General features: G+C 48.8%; 7 protein-coding genes across 7 annotated transcripts; 4 read left to right on the plus strand and 3 right to left on the minus strand.

Annotated features, from left to right (window-relative positions):
* Window positions 1–224: 224 nt before the first annotated feature.
* An08g03070 (uncharacterized protein) lies at window positions 225–1729 on the minus strand (the record flags this gene model as incomplete). The annotated part of the gene is made up of 2 exons (XM_001392387.3): window positions 225–1275; window positions 1332–1729. 2 exons carry the CDS (start codon window positions 1727–1729, stop codon window positions 225–227), a joined length of 1449 nt encoding a protein of 482 aa, XP_001392424.1.
* A 1775-nt stretch (window positions 1730–3504) lies between these two features.
* Window positions 3505–4542, plus strand: An08g03080 (uncharacterized protein; the record flags this gene model as incomplete). Its single annotated transcript, XM_001392388.1, has 1 exon — window positions 3505–4542. The coding sequence occupies one exon, from the start codon at window positions 3505–3507 to the stop codon at window positions 4540–4542; it is 1038 nt and encodes a 345-aa protein (XP_001392425.1).
* Window positions 4543–5290: 748 nt separating this feature from the next.
* An08g03090 (uncharacterized protein) lies at window positions 5291–9647 on the minus strand (the record flags this gene model as incomplete). Its single annotated transcript, XM_059748929.1, has 2 exons — window positions 5291–6571; window positions 6627–9647. 2 exons carry the CDS (start codon window positions 9645–9647, stop codon window positions 5291–5293), a joined length of 4302 nt encoding a protein of 1433 aa, XP_059603948.1.
* Window positions 9648–10176: 529 nt separating this feature from the next.
* An08g03100 (hypothetical protein) lies at window positions 10177–11547 on the plus strand (the record flags this gene model as incomplete). The annotated part of the gene is made up of 3 exons (XM_059748930.1): window positions 10177–10404; window positions 10534–10719; window positions 11296–11547. 3 exons carry the CDS (start codon window positions 10177–10179, stop codon window positions 11545–11547), a joined length of 666 nt encoding a protein of 221 aa, XP_059603949.1.
* An 813-nt stretch (window positions 11548–12360) lies between these two features.
* An08g03110 (hypothetical protein) lies at window positions 12361–13281 on the plus strand (the record flags this gene model as incomplete). Its single annotated transcript, XM_059748931.1, has 5 exons — window positions 12361–12364; window positions 12534–12778; window positions 12882–12917; window positions 13004–13053; window positions 13128–13281. 5 exons carry the CDS (start codon window positions 12361–12363, stop codon window positions 13279–13281), a joined length of 489 nt encoding a protein of 162 aa, XP_059603950.1.
* A 395-nt stretch (window positions 13282–13676) lies between these two features.
* On the minus strand, window positions 13677–14651 carry An08g03120 (uncharacterized protein; the record flags this gene model as incomplete). Its single annotated transcript, XM_001392392.3, has 1 exon — window positions 13677–14651. The coding sequence occupies one exon, from the start codon at window positions 14649–14651 to the stop codon at window positions 13677–13679; it is 975 nt and encodes a 324-aa protein (XP_001392429.3).
* A 729-nt stretch (window positions 14652–15380) lies between these two features.
* An08g03130 (hypothetical protein) lies at window positions 15381–16415 on the plus strand (the record flags this gene model as incomplete). The annotated part of the gene is made up of 4 exons (XM_059748932.1): window positions 15381–15458; window positions 15530–15611; window positions 15847–15903; window positions 16015–16415. The coding sequence occupies 4 exons, from the start codon at window positions 15381–15383 to the stop codon at window positions 16413–16415; spliced, it is 618 nt and encodes a 205-aa protein (XP_059603951.1).
* Window positions 16416–17695: the final 1280 nt, after the last annotated feature.

Raw genomic sequence — 17695 nt, forward strand, 5'->3', positions numbered from 1 at the left:
ATGACGACAGGGTTGAACCCATTGCTGGTCCCAAAAGGAACCAAAGAAAAAAGTTGAAAAAAGATGAATCATCAGAATCTATGTACAAACAATGACGTCAAACATCAAACATCAAGAATCGTCATCAGGGGAACCTATTGTTGAAACCAAGCCAAACACCCACTCCTATTGCCCCATCCATCCACATCCAAGCCAAGAAATATCGACCAAAAGATAGACTAAGCCTAAGCCTTGGGACGATAGAACTTGCTCTCAACCCAAGGCATACCCGTAACCGTAGCCTTGCGGAGCTTGTTCCTCACCAAGACGCCAACCTCGGTGCCCTTCTTATGCAGGCCGTTCTTGATGTAGCCCATGGCAATGTTAGTGCCGCCCAGGGTAGGGCTAGGAAGGCCAGAGGTAATGACACCGATCTGGGTGCGGGACTCATCGTTCAGATCGACAATGATGGCGCCCTCACGGGCAGGGGAGCCCTTCTCAACGGTGAATCCGACACGGCGCTGGGAGAGGGTCTTGGGGGAGGCAACCTGGGGGAGGATGGTGGAGGCGCCGTTGAAGTTGGCGGTGGCAGGGTCACGACGCTCCTTGCCTACGAGCCAGGTCAGGGAGGCGCCGGGAGGAGTTTGAGAGGTGGAAATGTCGCTTCCATAGAGACACATTCCGGCTTCGAGACGGAGGGAGTCGCGCGCGGCGAGACCGGCGAGACGGACTTCGTCGGGGTTGGAGAGGAAGAGCTCGGTAACGCGGACAGGTAGGGTGGCGTCGCTGGCAGTGGGGATGGAGATCTCAAAGCCATCTTCGCCGGTGTAGCCGGTTCGGGAGACGAGAAGGGGCTGCGGGGTGGTGGTGCCGTCGGGGAAGGTGAGGTGCAGCTCTCGGCAGTTACCGAAGTAGAGGGTGGAGAGATCTGAGTTGGCACCGTCGGGGGTGACGAGGGATTGGAGGACGGAGGCAGCCTTAGGACCTTGGAGAGCGACTAGGGCGCGGTCCTCGAGGATCTCCCACTTCAGGCTGTCGGGCCCGTGGGCTTGCTTGTAGGTGTCGATTTCGGCTTGCAGGAAGGCCAGGTCCTCGGTGCGACGACCGGCGTTGGTCACGAAGTAGAAGGTGTCATCGGTACGACGAGTGATGACGGTGTCATCGATAATGCCGCCAGTTCCATCCTCCAGGAGACAAGAGAGAGTGGATTGGTTATGCTTGAGCTTGTCGAGGGATGAGGGGGTGACCTTCATGAGGAGGTCGAGAGCGCCGGGACCGCTGAGCTGATGTTGAACCCTGTAGATGGTCAATTAACGAGACTCTGGGCACTTCACGAAGAGAGGTATACGCACATATGGCTCACGTCGAAAAGACTGGCCTTTTCCCGAGTCCACTTGTGGCTCTCAACATGACTGAGGTCGGAATACTGCAGGGGCATGGAGAACCCCGCAAAGGGGACCATTTTGGCACCCCGGGCCAAGTGAAGGTCATACAGCTGAGTCTTCTTCACTGGACCTGAAGGAGCTACAGACGAGGCATATCGGACACCTCCTTGAGCAGACAGCGAAGTCACCCGGGGAAGTGGACGAGCAGCAGGAATGGAGCTGGCCGCGGGGCGGAGAGCGCGCGGAGAAGCTGCCAGCTGCCGCGGGAGCAGAGATGCGCCATTGACAGCGACAGAGGCGGGGCGGGCGAGCGAGCTCGAGCCCAAAAGGTGAAGACCTTTTCTCACGGGACGTACAGCAGACATGATGAGCAATTGCTGCGAGAGAAGAAGGAAATTGAGATGAGGAAGACAAAAGAAAAAGCAAGGGCAGTAGTACCAGTAGAAGTACTTCTCCATCGCCGCTGCGGAGAATCCCGCGATAAGCGGGAAAGTCACATGGCGATAGGCCATCTCCGCGGGAAGCAGTAGCTTACCTCAATAGCGGGAATAGTTAGTTATAAATAATCTATAGAAGATGTATGATGAAGCCAATTCATCCTACCATGACTCTAAGAGCATCTAAATACATCACGCCGTCAAAGCAGAGAAGAAGCCCGCTGGGTATTCTAGTATGACGGCGAACAGTCAACAAAAGTGAGAGACCTCCTATAGACTATATTGTATTATTAACAAGCACATCGGAAAATAAAATCTTGAACATTTCATGAACTATCTTCCGTCCTCGCACGAGCTTGATTGCTTAATGATGTTGTGGAATTTCCTTGTGAGATGCAGGTAGTAGTGAGAGCCACGAAATAAATGATACTGTCGCACAGACTGCGTCCCAGTGGAAAGGAAGGATCCTTTTCAACCCCTTTGGAAGACTCGATTAATCGTCAAAGGGTGTTCTATATAAGGTCTATACATTTCACCACTTTTGATCCCCTAAGCCGTTCTACCATGACCGTATAGATTTCATTTGAAGATCCCTCCCTTGAATATTAGGCACGTACTGGCCAATCGACGCTCAGATGCTGCAATGATGCAGTAGGTCCATGATGTTGGAATTTTTGTGCCTCGAGTGCTCGGATGCTACGATGTCGAACCGGACCTGGTAATGGTAGTGGCTGACCGCGTACCAAGCCAGTCGCTTGCAAGATCTGGGTATATATTCTCTGAGAGGTTTGATGAGTGGTGCCTCAGCAAGCTAAGGGGCCCTATACACAGAGCCTACTGGAGTCGTGAATTACCTAATATGAGAAAGGACAAGCCTTGAAATTTGCCCTGGCCCATGGAATATGCCTTGAGCATGTCACGTCAACAGGGCGTGGAGGAGTGGTGGCTTCCTGTGCCGAAAAGGATCCTGGGGCTGGTTGATCCCCTCCGGTGCAAGCTTGTCATCACGATCTCGAGCTTTACATCATCGTTGTGGCCATAGCTTCTTATTTGGGTGACCTACTCAATATCAGATGAATTTCATGTTCAACGTTGCGAACTGCGTCTTCTCAGCTTGAGGGCAGCCAAAATTGAATGAGAAGTACTATCCTCTGATCTTTCTTCGGCAAAGTAGAGGGTCACCCGTAGTTGGATTGCTATCTGATAAATTAAAATGAATACATCACGTCAGGAAGCATACAGTGCAGGAGACTGTTACTCATCAAGCAGGCAACTACTATTGCAAGCATGCTTTCCATAAACCAAAGCCAATTGTTTAGTATAGTTTATGATTGTTTTCTTCAAGCACCCCTGCGCAATCCAGGCAGCGGCTGTCCCAGGTGTGACATTGCTGCCTTAGACTATGCAATACCTCATGCATGGTACAACCCGCTTTGGAATGGCTTTCCACATTCAAGCCAGCGGATGAATCGGTCATCTCCTCTTGACAGATTCAGCTCGGCATTCTAGCTAATGAACTCCGGCAAGGGGTTTATCTGCCTGGTCTGCCTACAAATTGCAGAAATGAACTCCCAATATCTTGCAGTAGTATATAGCTGATCACTTAGACTACCCTCTTCACCAGCACTGGCTACTAGCATTAGTAACCTACCATCATCATAATCACCATCTGAATATCCCAACCCTCTCCCCTGCCTTCCAATATGAAAGACCATCACTGCAAAACATACCCCTACTTCATCCACGCCACCCTAACCATCCAGTCCCACACACCCCCTCCTCCGCTGGACAAAAGCGTATTCAGCCGAGAGGAGAACCGACTCCCACGGGGCAAGTACGATCAATTGCCATCACTCGCCGAGATATGGCCCAACTACCCACCTCTACCAGGTACAGACGGTTCCAGATTCCTAAACATCCAATTAACCGAAGCGATCCAAACTGGCCAAGGCAAAAGATCCCAAGTCTACGCAGTCAGATGTACCGATTCCAACAATCCCTTAGGATTACCAACAAATCACACCATCGTTGCCAAATTCTACGACCCAACCTACTACGAAATTGAATACCTCAGTGACAACCCCTTCGTAGAAGCCGACTACGAATACTCCCACGAAAGCGCAATTTACACCCGTTGTTCCGAAATCCAAGGCACATCCATCCCTCGCTTCTTCGGCTCTTACACCTTGAGGATAACAAGACCCGGTGAACAGACTACTCGGCTAGTGCGTCTGATCTTGATCGAATACATCAACGGCATGCCGATGTCTCAGTTAATCCCGGGAACGTTTACAAGGCAGCAGCGCCAGTCAATCCTAAGGCAGATAGTTGACGCGGAGTCAGCACTTTACGCGAAAGATATTCTTCTTCGTGATTTCCACCAACGGAATATAGTAATTGAACCTAGTGAGGTGAAAGAAGGGGGAGGAGTGAGAGTCGTCATTATTGATCAGGGGCTTTCGACTATTGGAAGGACTTGGCGGCCCTGGGATAAAGAGTATGAGGATCAGTGGTTTCCTGGTGTTTATATCAGTCCGTTGCTCAGGTGGCGTGTTTCTTATGGCCGCCATGAGAAATTCGAGGACTGGATTGATTGGCAGTGGCAGGACTGGCTTGAGATGGAATGGAAGGATACTGAGGCTGTGATCACGGAAGCTCAGCGGCTGTTGTGGTCGCGGCGAATACTTCCATCGACTACGACTTCGCCTGAAAACTCTACCGTTTCACCGAAGGAATTGTGACAAACGCTGATGTCTGTGAAATTGGAAGACCTTACTGAGCAAGCTGATGCAGACCCCTGTCGGAGCTAGCTGACTTTGGATGAGCTCTGAGAGTAATTCAACAATGAAGTGATCAGCCACGCGGCCCTCTGAGAATGTCTACCTATAAGTACGTAGTATCTATCGGTACTAGTATGAGTATAACATCAACAGGCACATAGGAGTGATAATCTATGATTTCTACTATAGATTTTCGCAACGGGTAAATTTTGGGGCTACATAGGTATGGTGGCGTGTGGTATCGGCTCTGAATAATGGCAATGAACAATCTACTTAAGGAGAGAGAGAATAGTAATTCCAGTTCGAGATGACTGTATTTTAGCTCAACCTGAATCTACCACCAGGCGAGGCAAGAAGTGCTATGTACAGAGAGAGAGAAACTAATGGATAAAGCAAAGCAAGCAACCGACCCCTTTTGACCAGGTCCGTATCCCTATGCGAGAAGTGTCTAGAAAGCAAGCAACCGCGAACGAATACACCTTTTGAATCACGTACGCCAACCCCACCCCAGGATATTAGAAACACAGTATTCCGCACAAGGCTAATTGAGTCCCAGAAAAGCAACGAATCAGCAAGTAACATCACAAAGCGCAGTAACATCTAGCATGAAAGAACTTAAATCACAAGCAAAGACGAATAGAGTGAACTAGGAGAGAGCAGGTGGTAAGTATACAAGGCGGGAGTCAGTTGGGAAGAGGATGGTTTGCTTTCACGCCTGGCTTTGGCTGGATCGCGACAAGCGAGAAGTGGATCTCTGGCTCCGATGGGAGGGAGCACGCTCAGGCGGTGCGTATTCAAAGAACGGGAGGAGCCCTGGGTTTTGGCTGGGAGGAGTCTTTGAAGTGGTCTGGTAATCGCCCAGAATACGGTCATCAGCGGCAGTATCGGGGTGGATTTCAATGCCCTTCTGCTTATCCAGACCCCCATGAGGGCTGTCCGTCTGAACCTTGAAAGCTTCTCCGTCGCCTGGTGCCCGCTCGATTGGAGACCAGCCTGCAATACTACCCGCAACCACACCGGCCATAGCAGCAGCAGGCCCGAATGCTGAATTCGAGCGGGACCGAGTGCGACGTCTAGACCGCGAATCAGGAGTCGGTGGCTGCGTCGGGGTACTGTCGCTGTGTTCGCCAACAGGAGTACCGGGAATCGAGTTTTCTCTGGACCGTGACCCGCTTCGTGATCTTGGGAGGAGTTCTTCTGGATGTTGCAACTTGTGCTTGAGGTGCCTCAGCCGACCTCCGCGGACCGTCTTGAGGAACTTCAACTGATCACGGATCTCCTCGAGCGCAGGGTTCCACTCAAACCGCCGGTCCTCGTCGGACACCAGAAGTTCGGGGCCCTTCTTGCGCTGCCAGAACCGAGGAATGAGTCTGCTAATAAACTCATCAGGTATCAAACGAATGATCACGCCTACCGGCAGAGAGATCACGCCCAGAACCAGTGAAACACCCCACTGAGCTCCATCGAGTCGCTTGACAGAGAAAGCCTGTCCACCAACGAAGATGATGAGAATTTGACCTCCAATGATGATCAACTGAATCCCCATGAACCAGAAGTTTCGCCACATGCCCTCAAAGATATTGAAGTTGTTATCGAGTCTGCGACAATTCCACTGGTTGAAGATCTGCATCCACACAAACGTATTGAACACCATGGTCTCAAGCCGATCGAGGTCGTCTGCCGTTTTGTAGTGAAAGATCGATTTCCCTGCGAAGTTCAGAACCAGCGTGACGACTAACTGGTAGATGCTTTGTCCGATAATCATCTTCCACATAGTCAGATTGATCAGGGGCGCCGATTTAGGGTCAGGTCGACGGTCGAGAACATGAGGCGAGGGAGGATCCGTAGCCAAGGCAAGGGCCGCAAAGGTGTCCATGATAAGGTTGACCCAAAGAAGCTGAACTGCTGTCAGGACAGATTCCTCATCTCCACTTGCTACTGCGGAAACGAAAGTGAGGACCACGGCAGTAACGTTGACAGTAAGTTGGAACTACAGCTCGGTTAGTTTTGCTTGCGAAACACAGGAACATATAAGGAAGCCATACCTGAAGGAATTTCTTGACAGCATCGTTGACTGTCCTACCCCAAGCCATAGCCTTAATAATCGAGGTGAAGTTGTCGTCCATGAGGATGATATCGGATGCTTCTTTAGCAACTTCAGTGCCAGAGATTCCCATGGAAAAGCCAACATCGGCCGTCTTGAGAGCTTGTGCATCATTTGTACCGTCGCCTGTCACAGCCACCGTTTCACCCAGCTTTTTGAGTTGATTAACCAGGATCTTCTTGTCGTCGGGGCTTGACCTGGCCAAAACCTGTAGCCGCGGGATGATCTGCGTCATTTGGCGGCTGCTCAGCTGACGGAACTTGGGGCCCTCAATGGCAATACCTCCAGGGGTGAAGATGCCACATTCTTGGGCGATAGCTTTAGCAGTCATGATGTTATCGCCAGTCACCATACGCACAAAGACACCTGCGCGCTGACACTGGTGGACAGACTCGGTCACACCCGGTCGCAAGGGATCTTGGATACCGAAGACGCCTAGCAAGATCATATCCTTGAAAACTGCATCGAAAACAGCGAGCGAACGGTCCTCCTCCTGCGTGGGTGCTCCGCGGGGTGGCCATTGATCGAAGTCCCGGTACACCAGACCAATAGTTCGCAACGAACGAGATGCATAACGGTTGATCAAATTGTCCAGGTTAGACCGGTCCTGATCCGACATAGGCCCTTCTGCCAAGTCCTGCGTAGCGTTGTGAACAATTCGAGTGGATCTCGCCACCAGGATCTCGGATGCACCTTTGACCAGCATTCTGTATTTACCATTTTCCATCTTGACGACCACTGCCATACACTTGCGTCCTGAGTCGAATGGCACCATCTGGGCAAGATTTGCATTGTCCCGCGCCTCGCTAAGCGACCCTAGGCCGAGATATGTACGCGCGAATCCCAGGAGAGCAGTCTCCGTCTTCGATCCGATAAAAGTCATTACACCGTCTTGCTCCCCTTCGAATGCCGTGGAGTTCAATACAATCGACTTGATCAAAAGGTCTTTGGCCGGAGCGGAAAGGCTGGATGCGAACTCGGAGGGAGAAAGAGTAGTCGCAGGATCACGACCCCGGTCGCCATCTGGACGACTGGAGGTTTCCGTGGATTTGTCTCCAAATCTTAGATTCTTTCCCAGAGTAGCTGCGACGGCAGTCATTTTGTTCTCCGTCAGGGTACCTGTTTTGTCGGAGCAGATAGTCGTGGCATTTCCCATAGTTTCACAGGCTCTTAGCAGCCGTACGAGGTTATTGTCCTTGAGCATCCGGGTCGTTGCAAAGGCGAGCGCCAGGGTGACAGCCAGAGGAAGACCTTCTGGGACAGCGACAACAATGACGGTCACAGCAACAATGAAGATCTGTAGGAAAGCTTGTCCTTTCTCGGATGCGCCGCCCATATCTTTCAACTGAGCAAGGAACTTGATGAAAAGCACGACGAACAGGAGTAATCCAGAAGCAAGACCGAGCTTCGCAATGTACTCTGCGAGTACGTTCAGCTTCGATTGCAGCGGGGTCGTCTGCCCTTCATCTTGAAGAGACATCATGGTCTTCCCGTATGTTGAATTAACACCGACTGCTGTGACCAAGAACGTCCCTACACCTTCAGAAACTTTGGCACCGGACACAATGAATGGGTCCTGCTTCGAGATGTTTTCGTGTTGCTCGATTGCCCGATAGACATCGTGAGCAGGGGTCTTGCGTAAGACGTCCGACTCGCCGGTCGCAGAGGATTCGTCGCATTTGACATTGTGGCCAGTAATAAAGATACCGTCAACTGGAATGAGATCACCGGGTTCAAGATGCATAACGTCACCCACGAGAATGTCGTGAATAGAGATCTCTGCAGTTTTCCCGGAACGGACTACTTTCACAAGTCGATCATCTTTCTTCTTATTCAACTTGACGAATTGGCGTTCCTTTTGCCAGTCATTAGCAGCACCCACAACGACCACGATTAGAATGGCGACAATGATAGCCACGCCTTCTACCCATTGCACGCGTGCTTCCTTTCCGGTTGCCGTCACAGACTGATAGATTCCAAGGGCGAGAGATATGATCGCAGCTATCGTAAGCAGAATCAGAACCTTGTCGTTGTAGGCAATCCAAGCCAGCTCCAGGAAACTCTTAGCCTTCCTTTCAGGAAGCTTGTTCCTCCCATAGACGCGGCTTCGATCCCCAAAGGCATTTTCGACATGTTTCGACGAGCCCGTGTCGGTTCTGGGAGGGCTCGGTGGCGTTGAGGAAGCGGTCTTTGGCAGCGATTCGGACGTTTGCGTGTTGGTTGCATCCTCGAAGCTTACAGTACCATCCAGGTCTCCCTCATCCAAACTCAAGCCACTGCGCGTGTCGGTTCGAAGTCCTTTTTCGATTCCACGCAACCCACCCAAAGCATGGAATGCCCCCAAGCTCTTAGGGTTCAACAGCTTGTTCAAATGGCCAGGCGCGAATGCAAATTTGTTGTCTTCCACCTCAAACTCGGCCTCTCGCCCCGGATCCGGCTTAAGGGCATCCTCATCGGAGATTATCGTGTTCTGCGTCAAATCGGTGCGCGAGCCGTGGGATGCTGTGGGAACATATGTATCTCCTCCGTACGAGCTGGTCGACGAATTATTCGAGTCCTCAGATTCCAACGAGTTGCCGCGAGACCTAGTGCCGGGGACAGCCAGGTAATTCGAATTCGACATGTTCTCAGTCATTTTCGAGGCGGGAGACGAGATATTGTGCGGAGATGTAGGACGACTCTCGTAGTCCCGGTTCTCAGACGACGCAAATGAGCGGACTGACGACGGCGAGACACCCCCACTGCTCAGGAGCGCGCTCATATCATGCGCATCAACATTTTCGGTAGACACTTGCAAAGAGGGATGGGACGGGGTAGGAAGTATCTGCTGTGGAGGTTCTTGGTGGTCGGTTGGGGACGTTACAGCCGACGTATCGATGGTGATGGTTGGGGCCCGCTCCCGTCGCAGGGGAGTCGTCCCTGACTGCCTAGCATCATGACCATCCGATCTGGAATCCGACATGATATTTCCAAGGGGTGAAACAACCGGAGATGAGTGGGGCTTTTGAACGATAGCAACCGGTTGGTAAGGACTAGGATACTAGACGTCAATAGGAATGCGGCTCCAAGAGGAGCTAAACAATTGAACAGCGCCGTATCATAAAATCTCGGATCCAGACGCAAGAGAAGTGGGTATCATTCCAGAGGCAAGTAGCAACCGATTAAGCTCAATAACGGACGCCGGAGAGGAATGCGCGAGTATTATATCCCATGTGTTCTAGCTACACTAAGAACTGCCGCTTCGGATTAAACAGACGAATGCGCGGAAATGGCCGTGGGAGTAAGGAACGTCCACATCGATTAAACAGCGTTTCGGGGGAGGAGAAGCACGAGAGAAAACGGGAAACAGGCGACTAGTGAGGCGAAAAAGGAGGGAAGGACAACGGTGGAATATGAAGGTTGACAAGATTGCCAGCACCGGAGAGCCACACCACGTAGTAACGTCGTATCAGGAGCACATCCGGAGGTGACAATTATCGAAGCACGACCCAATGGTGGGACCAATCCCGGCAAATGTAAACGGATTAAAAGCACTGCCAGTGCTAGAAAGGTTTATCAGCGACGAGGTATTACCCCAAAGCCAGCGAATGGACAGATGTCTTGCGTTGAGGGGAATTGGGGGGGAAACCAACAACCCAGCGACCGAACCTCACTTGTGTCGGCGGAAGGAGCACAGAACCAATGGAGGTAAATTACGGAATGAAGCGAAGACAAAGAGGGTAAAGGGCAAGAGAAAGTCTAGTGGAGGAGAAATGGGAGAATGAATGGGGAAGGGGGAGAAATTAGGAATCAAGCAGAACAACGACACATCATGATGTTGGGTGGATAGAATGATTGATAGAGGAGAGGGGATTGAGATCATGGAAGTAAAGAAAGAGGAATGGCAGGCGCAATGGTACTGTCAGGTAAGATACCTACTTACCGACTACAGCATGATTCGGTGGGAGACCCTGCACCTTTCCCGCAAGAACCCAATCAGCACGGCTGAATGCCCCACTCCGGGATCCACCGGTTGGTCCAGATCGAGTGATGTGGTAAGTTTGGGAAACGAAAGCTGCTTGTTTGCAGAAGAAAAGCTGCCAATTGCCCGATGGCTGACTATCTACCCCATGTTTGATGGTTATGCTTCGTCAGGGCACTTGGATTATCGATCTTTCAAGGAAACCTCCATTCACATAAAGGGAGGGCGCCTTTCAATCTTTCTCTTTCTTTCTGATCTCTAACGGGGATACCCACGGATTGAGACCACCTCCTTGCCACCAAAACAGGGCGCTGGGGGTTGTTTGGTTTCTTGGGGGTTTGTTCAACGGGCCTAATGACCTCTGCAGAGCTCCCACTCGCCCAAGCTGTAACGTAACTCGTCGGTTCACTTTGCACTGCCTCATTCTCGACCCCGTCATCGAAAGTCTTTTGATTTGATTTTTTCCCACCTTTCCCCCTTTCAGAATTTTATTCCATTTTATTCTTTTTTATTATTTCCAAGCTCTTTATTATTACCCGCCTTTATTGATATGATTGTCCTGCTCCCTTTTTTCTGTTTTTGTGTTCCCGAAACCTGTTTGGGGAAGAAGGTCTTTTTCAGTGCAAGAATAATCCGGTGTAACATCTAGACTCTGAGTCTATGGAGTCCTAGTACAGTATGCGACTTACTGGAAAGGGAGAGGGAAAGGAAAAGTGGTGACGGAAGAGACAACATCCACACCTCGGTAGTGCATCCCTCGCTCTCCAGACTAACGGTCGAGCTAGAATTAAGGGGAATGGAACCCGAAGCAGGACGTGCTCCATCCACGTACCTTAACTCATCACCAGCCAATTTCTCCCGAGTTACTCCAACATTTGGGGAACGGGATACCCAGCAGTGAGGCAACGGGCATGACTATTAAATCTACCTACAATGCTACCAATGCCGTTTACGAGATGGCCCTCAGAACACTAACGGTACTTAGACTGGAACTTTGCCGCGCTGTAATTCTCGTTCTCGGCTTATGATGCTCAGATGGGTATCCATCGTGATGGTGATGGTGTTGGACCTGCCTCTTGAAGTATTCTAACTTGCCCCCCAAGAAAGGGGCTCCACTCGGACCACGTACTATCTATCAACCAAGAAAGTAGGTATCTGGGCGGCGCAGAAGGATAAACTAGACTAGTTATCTATCTAAACTACAATCAATCTATCTACTCATCGGTCTACTCGCTAAGTAACTTACTAGAAGCCATCAAATTAATGACGATGCATTAATGTTTGGGCTAGTCGAGCTAATGCACGCTACGCATCAGGTCTAACCGCCGGGTTCGCCAGGGAAAGAATATTCCATGTACCACATGAGAAAGTGTGATGAATGTCAAAGGACAGATAAAATTTATCAAGTGGTCATGTTAAAACAGATAATCAATATCCTGTCAACAAGACGCAAGATGACGAGGACGCCCGCCAACAAGTCTAGACTTGTGGAACAGCCCACCCCCAACCTAATTTCTCTACCAGTAAATAGTCTACTTAGTTTACCAGGAGAAGAAGAAGGAAAAGAAGAAAACAAGACTTGGCAGGAAGGGGGCGGTGCAAAAAAAAGGCCCCATCCATCTAATCCACGTATGGGAACCTGACTAGTCTAGTCTGCATACTAAAGCCAGTCGACAGGGAAGTAAGGTTAGCTTTAGCTTAGCCGGAGGTAATAATGTGTTTATTATCCTCGTCTAGAAGAATATTCCTTCTTAATTAGTCTAGTAGTTGGGACTTGACTGATTTGACTTCATATCCGGCGCATCCTATTTCCACTTACGTCCACAGCAAGTAAACATGGTGACATCAGATCACGCCTCTATCATTCAATCCTGTAGAGTAATGCAGTGCAATGCAGTACACTTTCCCGTGTATTGTTATTGTCATGTTATGCTAATTCTCCGGGCGGAGCTCTCCGTCCTATTCTACCCTATCCCATCTCCCCAGTTTGCCCGTTGTGCCACCAGCATCGTTATGATCCCGTTAGGGAAGCTTGCGAGAACCTGACGCCCGGCCCAATGGTGTACAGTCTCATCATATCTTCTCTCTGCAAGACTTATCTGGACCCCATTACAAACCCAACCCCCTATGGAGTAAGTATCTACTCCGTATGGATAAGCAAATCATACAATCAGCCTGACTTGTCAATTCTCCCATGCTAAGCTCTGCGTTAGCCGAATGGTTACATGTGCATAGCATAGCCACCACAAGGACAAGCTCCGGGTCACACGGGTGTCGTCAGCTTGCTTGGAAGAGAGCTTTTTTCTCTTTCAGTCTGTATCTACGCAGCAATAAAGTTCGATTGGGTAGGTGGCTAGGTTTGGGCTGCTGGTTCTCTCGTTCCCGTCTGTTTGCTTGTCGCTGGGCCGTAGGTTAGGGTCACGTAGCTGGGTCCGCATGTCTCGGTCAAAGTGCTACGTAGATACTAGTTGGTACGTAAAGGATGGAGTGGACTTCCAAGAGTCATTCGCGATCTTCATGGTTGGTTACTTTCTTGTCGGGAGGGACTACCAGAAATGGAAACCAAGACGCCGAGGCTCACTGCAATTTAATCGGAGGGGATGATGACCTGCTATCGAAGGGCTGTTGCTGGTAACATTGATGGTAGAGAATAGGCAATGCCAGTAGTATTGCTGTGACCCGCGTTCGGTAAGAAGGATTTCTTCACCTATGATGCGAACTACATGTTCTAAATACTAGATAGAGATGTAGAATACCCTGTAGGTGTTATTATCAAAGCAAGCTATTCCGCTTTGTCTTTTCATCCAAAAATAACAGTAACACTTTCTCAAGCGGTGCAATATAATCTCTTTATATGAGTCCCTCCTACTCCAGGGACCGAAGGTTAGCGTTCTTGGTTTAAAAGAAATTTAATACAGTAGATCGATACTTCTAAAGATAATTCACATGTCTTGTTACATTCTCCGAGACACATAACTATCAGCACAACATGGGCTCAGAACATGTATTGCATGCCCGTCTCCCACCATATCATGAAGGTGGTCCAATCTCCAGCATCCAGTCATACACTGGCCACATCTGCCGTTGCTCATCTGTGATCGCGGATTCAGTCTCCTTGTACTGAAACTCAAGCCATTCCTGCCACGACCAGTCAATCCAATCTTCAAAGCTGTTAGGATATCCATAATAGATGTTCCATCTAAGTAGTGGACTGATTGGGACGCCAGGAAACCATTGACTCTCTTCTTCACTGTTCGAAGGATTGCGTGACCGTCCAATAACAGACTTTCCGAAGTCAATAATGACGACCCTTACTCTTTCCAGCCCACTCCATTCAATCAAGATATTGCGTGGACACAAGTCTTCATGGAAAACATCCTTGGCGTAAAGTGCAGACTCTGCTTCAACAATCTGTTTCATAATATCCTGGCGCTCCTCTGTTGAGAATCTCTTGGGCTCTAGACGACTCATGGGCAGACCATTGACTCGTTCAATCAATATCAAACGAACCTGGCGAGGATGCCCATCGATCTCTGTTTTGAATGTGTAGGAGCCGAAGAACTGGGGAATAGCAGAGCCTTGTAGTTCTGACAAACGCTTATAAGAGGCACACTCGTGCGAGTAATCATAGTCAGCTGCCCGGAAAGGATTGCCATCGTCACGGTCGTGGTAGAGAGGGTCATAGAACTTGGCGATCATGTCCTGATCTGTCGATAGACCTGACGAATGAAAGTCATCCACACATCTTACAACAAAAACCTGGGACCTTTTATGAGCGCCAGTTTGAAGCCCCTTGATCAAACAAATATTGGCAAAGTTGTGACAGTCAGATCCTGGCAAAAGGGGGTTTTGGAGACATAGCTCTAGGGGAGAAAGAGAACGATGTGGTCTATCTTGTTGAAAGATTTCACCCTTGTGAAACGGAGGAGGGGGAGTGTGTGACTGAATAATCAGTACTGCGCTGATGCAATATGGAGACGGTGCGTTGTGGTAAGTATCAATCATGGTTGGCGATTTAAGTCACAGCCTTTCAAAGGAGAGAAGTCTAGATAAACAGGGAAAAATTAATGTGACTTTGATAGTGATAACTAAAGTTGAGTTGGATTTTGGTCAGAACAACATATTACCAAGTTGACCAAACTATTATCGATGGCCACTCAGCAGACGAGGTGACTCAGAAATGTTTCACCAGTAAGTATTTTATCTCAATGACACTCACGTGCATGAATCAATACATGAGACAAGCAGCAAACTAAAATTGTAAGTGAAGTAGAAATTCCCGCAATCACTAGTATATTTAACTGTAGGTGACGTCCCAGCTCTTCAGTGACTGCCTAACGAAAGGAGACCCGTATATAGCAAGCTGAAGCTGCTGCATTACCCTCACGCCCTCCCCAACTCTTTCACTATGTTATATACATTATCTAGAGTCGTAAACAATTGAAAGCAGACTTGAACCTGTGAATCGTCCATATCTTACACTTCTGCATATATTTTCACAGGGAAGAAGCAATCTCATGAACCCGCATATGAAGACAAAATATCGGGCGTGCTCCAGCCAGCTGTCTTAATCAACCTAGTCAACATTTGCCATTGGAAGTCTGTTACCCCGTGTCTTCTGCGAAGCGGAGGATCAGACCGACAATGGGAGAAGAAACCTGACTGACATTTAATGAGGTCGTATATAGACATCAAAAAGAAGAAGATCGGTGAAAATCGCTATCTCTATTCTACATGGTTAGGCCTAACGCAATTATCATCTATCAGCAAACACAGGAGTATTTCAATGATGGCCATGTTCCAGAGATAGCGGTTCTTGACTGAAACAGCATGTTTATGATAATAGGTTCAAGCTCATTCTATCTGGAGGGATATGGTTCAAGGAGGCGGAAAAGTACATACGAGAAGGGTCAGACCTTAAATTATTGTTGCTTGGAGTCTTGATTCCGGACCTTGTGAGGAATGGTATTATTCAATGAACGATATATATTCGAGTTGGTCAATGTCAATACACGGTGGTATATAGCGTTTGCGTTGGGTGAAGTATCCGCCGTGGGTTCATGCTACTAGGGAAGATTTACGCATTTGTTTTCATCACTCGCCTACTCGTCTATATAGTCAGCCTTATCAGCTTTTATATTTTTATCTTTATTTTGATTTTTTTTTTTTTTTTTTTTTTTTTTTTTTTTTTGGGTTAGAGTCCGAACTTTTAAGGAGCTGTGGTGCACAGAAAAAGGGTATAGCAATCTGATATGCGGTATTTCGCTCTGAAGATACATTCTAGACCTTATTAGACATTATATGAAGACTAATATAATCAGTTCGCAGTCGATGCTTTGACCTTTCCTGTTGCCGCGTTCGCCTTGAGCTGTGCCAGAAATCATTGAAACAGGTAAAATAGATAGAACAGGAAGATTCAGGAAAAGAATCAGAGTATTCATAAGAGGCGCGTTTGCTGCCAGAGTGTTTGCCCGAAAGTCATGCGCAGCCATGTTTGCTACAGCAACTGTTCTCGTCGCCATGATCGCAGGGAGCGTTGCCGCGACGTCAAACAGAATGGGATTCGCTGTTGTGATTCGGATATCGGCAGTCAAGGTCCGGTATCAGAATCCCGGTCCACGTTCCGCTGTTGATGTGGTATATGCTTGCCGGCTTTTCAGTCCTCGCACCGGCATCCATAATGACTGTGCTGTATACGAACTCTTCTTTTCCCTTATCCTTATGATCAACGAGCCATTCCTGGCTGACGCGTACCGCGTCGCCACCTAAGACGTAAAACCCTCCATAGACGGGGTAAAATTATTGCCCATTTTCTTCGTCCTGACATGCTACCAATCAGCCGCGTTCGCCTTGGGCTGAGGCGTTCGGCTGCTTCTGGGGAAGAACGCTGGGTCATATATGATGCGAAAGAGGAGGAACTAATGTTTTACATCTTTGGTTGAACTGTATGTTTTATTCTTGTTAGATATGAAAGTTTATAATCAGGAAGATAGAGGACAGATGATTCAGGAGATGATTTAGGAGAAGAATCCTATATGCCTCCGAATTAGGGAGGAACGGTGCACCTGTAGACTCTCGTGTCTTGCTCTTTCCTGGGACTGCCCTTCTTGAAGGACTCCTTAACTTAACTTTTTCAAATTTGTGCGTTGACCCTAGGTCAGGTAGCAGCACCCGTTTGTTTTTGATCTGCTGCCGTGGGTGTGTCTGTGGCAAGTCATATTTGGAATCATAGGAAGAACAATGGGCCCCTGTCAAGCAGCCATACCAGCCCAGCCGGATATTGGTCTCCCCTGCATCCTCCCTCTCTTAGTATAGGAGGACGAGGTACCCGCAGAGGTCCAACAGACATTTCCATATTGGCGTCGCTGTTATGGCCCAGCAGTTGAATACGTGCAGAGCTGCCAGTGTCTGGTTATTACGGGCCTTTATCATTTTCAAGACAGGCGGTCATGTCCTGGGATATATTCCAGACATTTGTTGTTAGTAATCGGCCGAGTTGTATCTCATGGCAGATAAGAGATAGCCATCTCCATCAAGGATTTCTTTATAAAGAGCAATTATTATTGCAAATGTTAGACTTGGTAGCATCGTATCGACGCATCTAGCACATTGCTAAAACGTTTGTGTACAGCCAGGCGCCAGAAAAACAAGACTGAGGGATCCTCACGCGTGATTGATAGTATTCACAAACAGGTACTATGTGTTAAGTTGAGAAAGTACCTGTTTCAGATTCATGGTTGGCTATGTGTAATGTTTCGGGAGTTACTGTGCTCACGAGAACCTCGGTCTTCTAGAAGTTTGGTAACGGTCTTTCTTTTGAAGAAACCATCGTCTGTTCGTGAAGGACTGGGTGTTCAGGCCATGTAGTTTTCCGTGGCATCATGTTGAGCCGCCTGCTCAATACTCGAGGTAAACCTGCTTGCAATGTCTGAGTGAGTGCTTGCAGATGGTTTTCTGTGTTTCAAGTACTCAGCATAGTGTGTTGTAACCTAAGGATCTATGTGCTAAGAACGAGGGAATACCTAGAAGGTGACAAGACACATAGCTGA

The sequence above is a fragment of the Aspergillus niger genome (assembly GCF_000002855.4).
Source record: "Aspergillus niger supercontig An08".
Lineage (NCBI taxonomy): Eukaryota > Fungi > Ascomycota > Eurotiomycetes > Eurotiales > Aspergillaceae > Aspergillus > Aspergillus niger.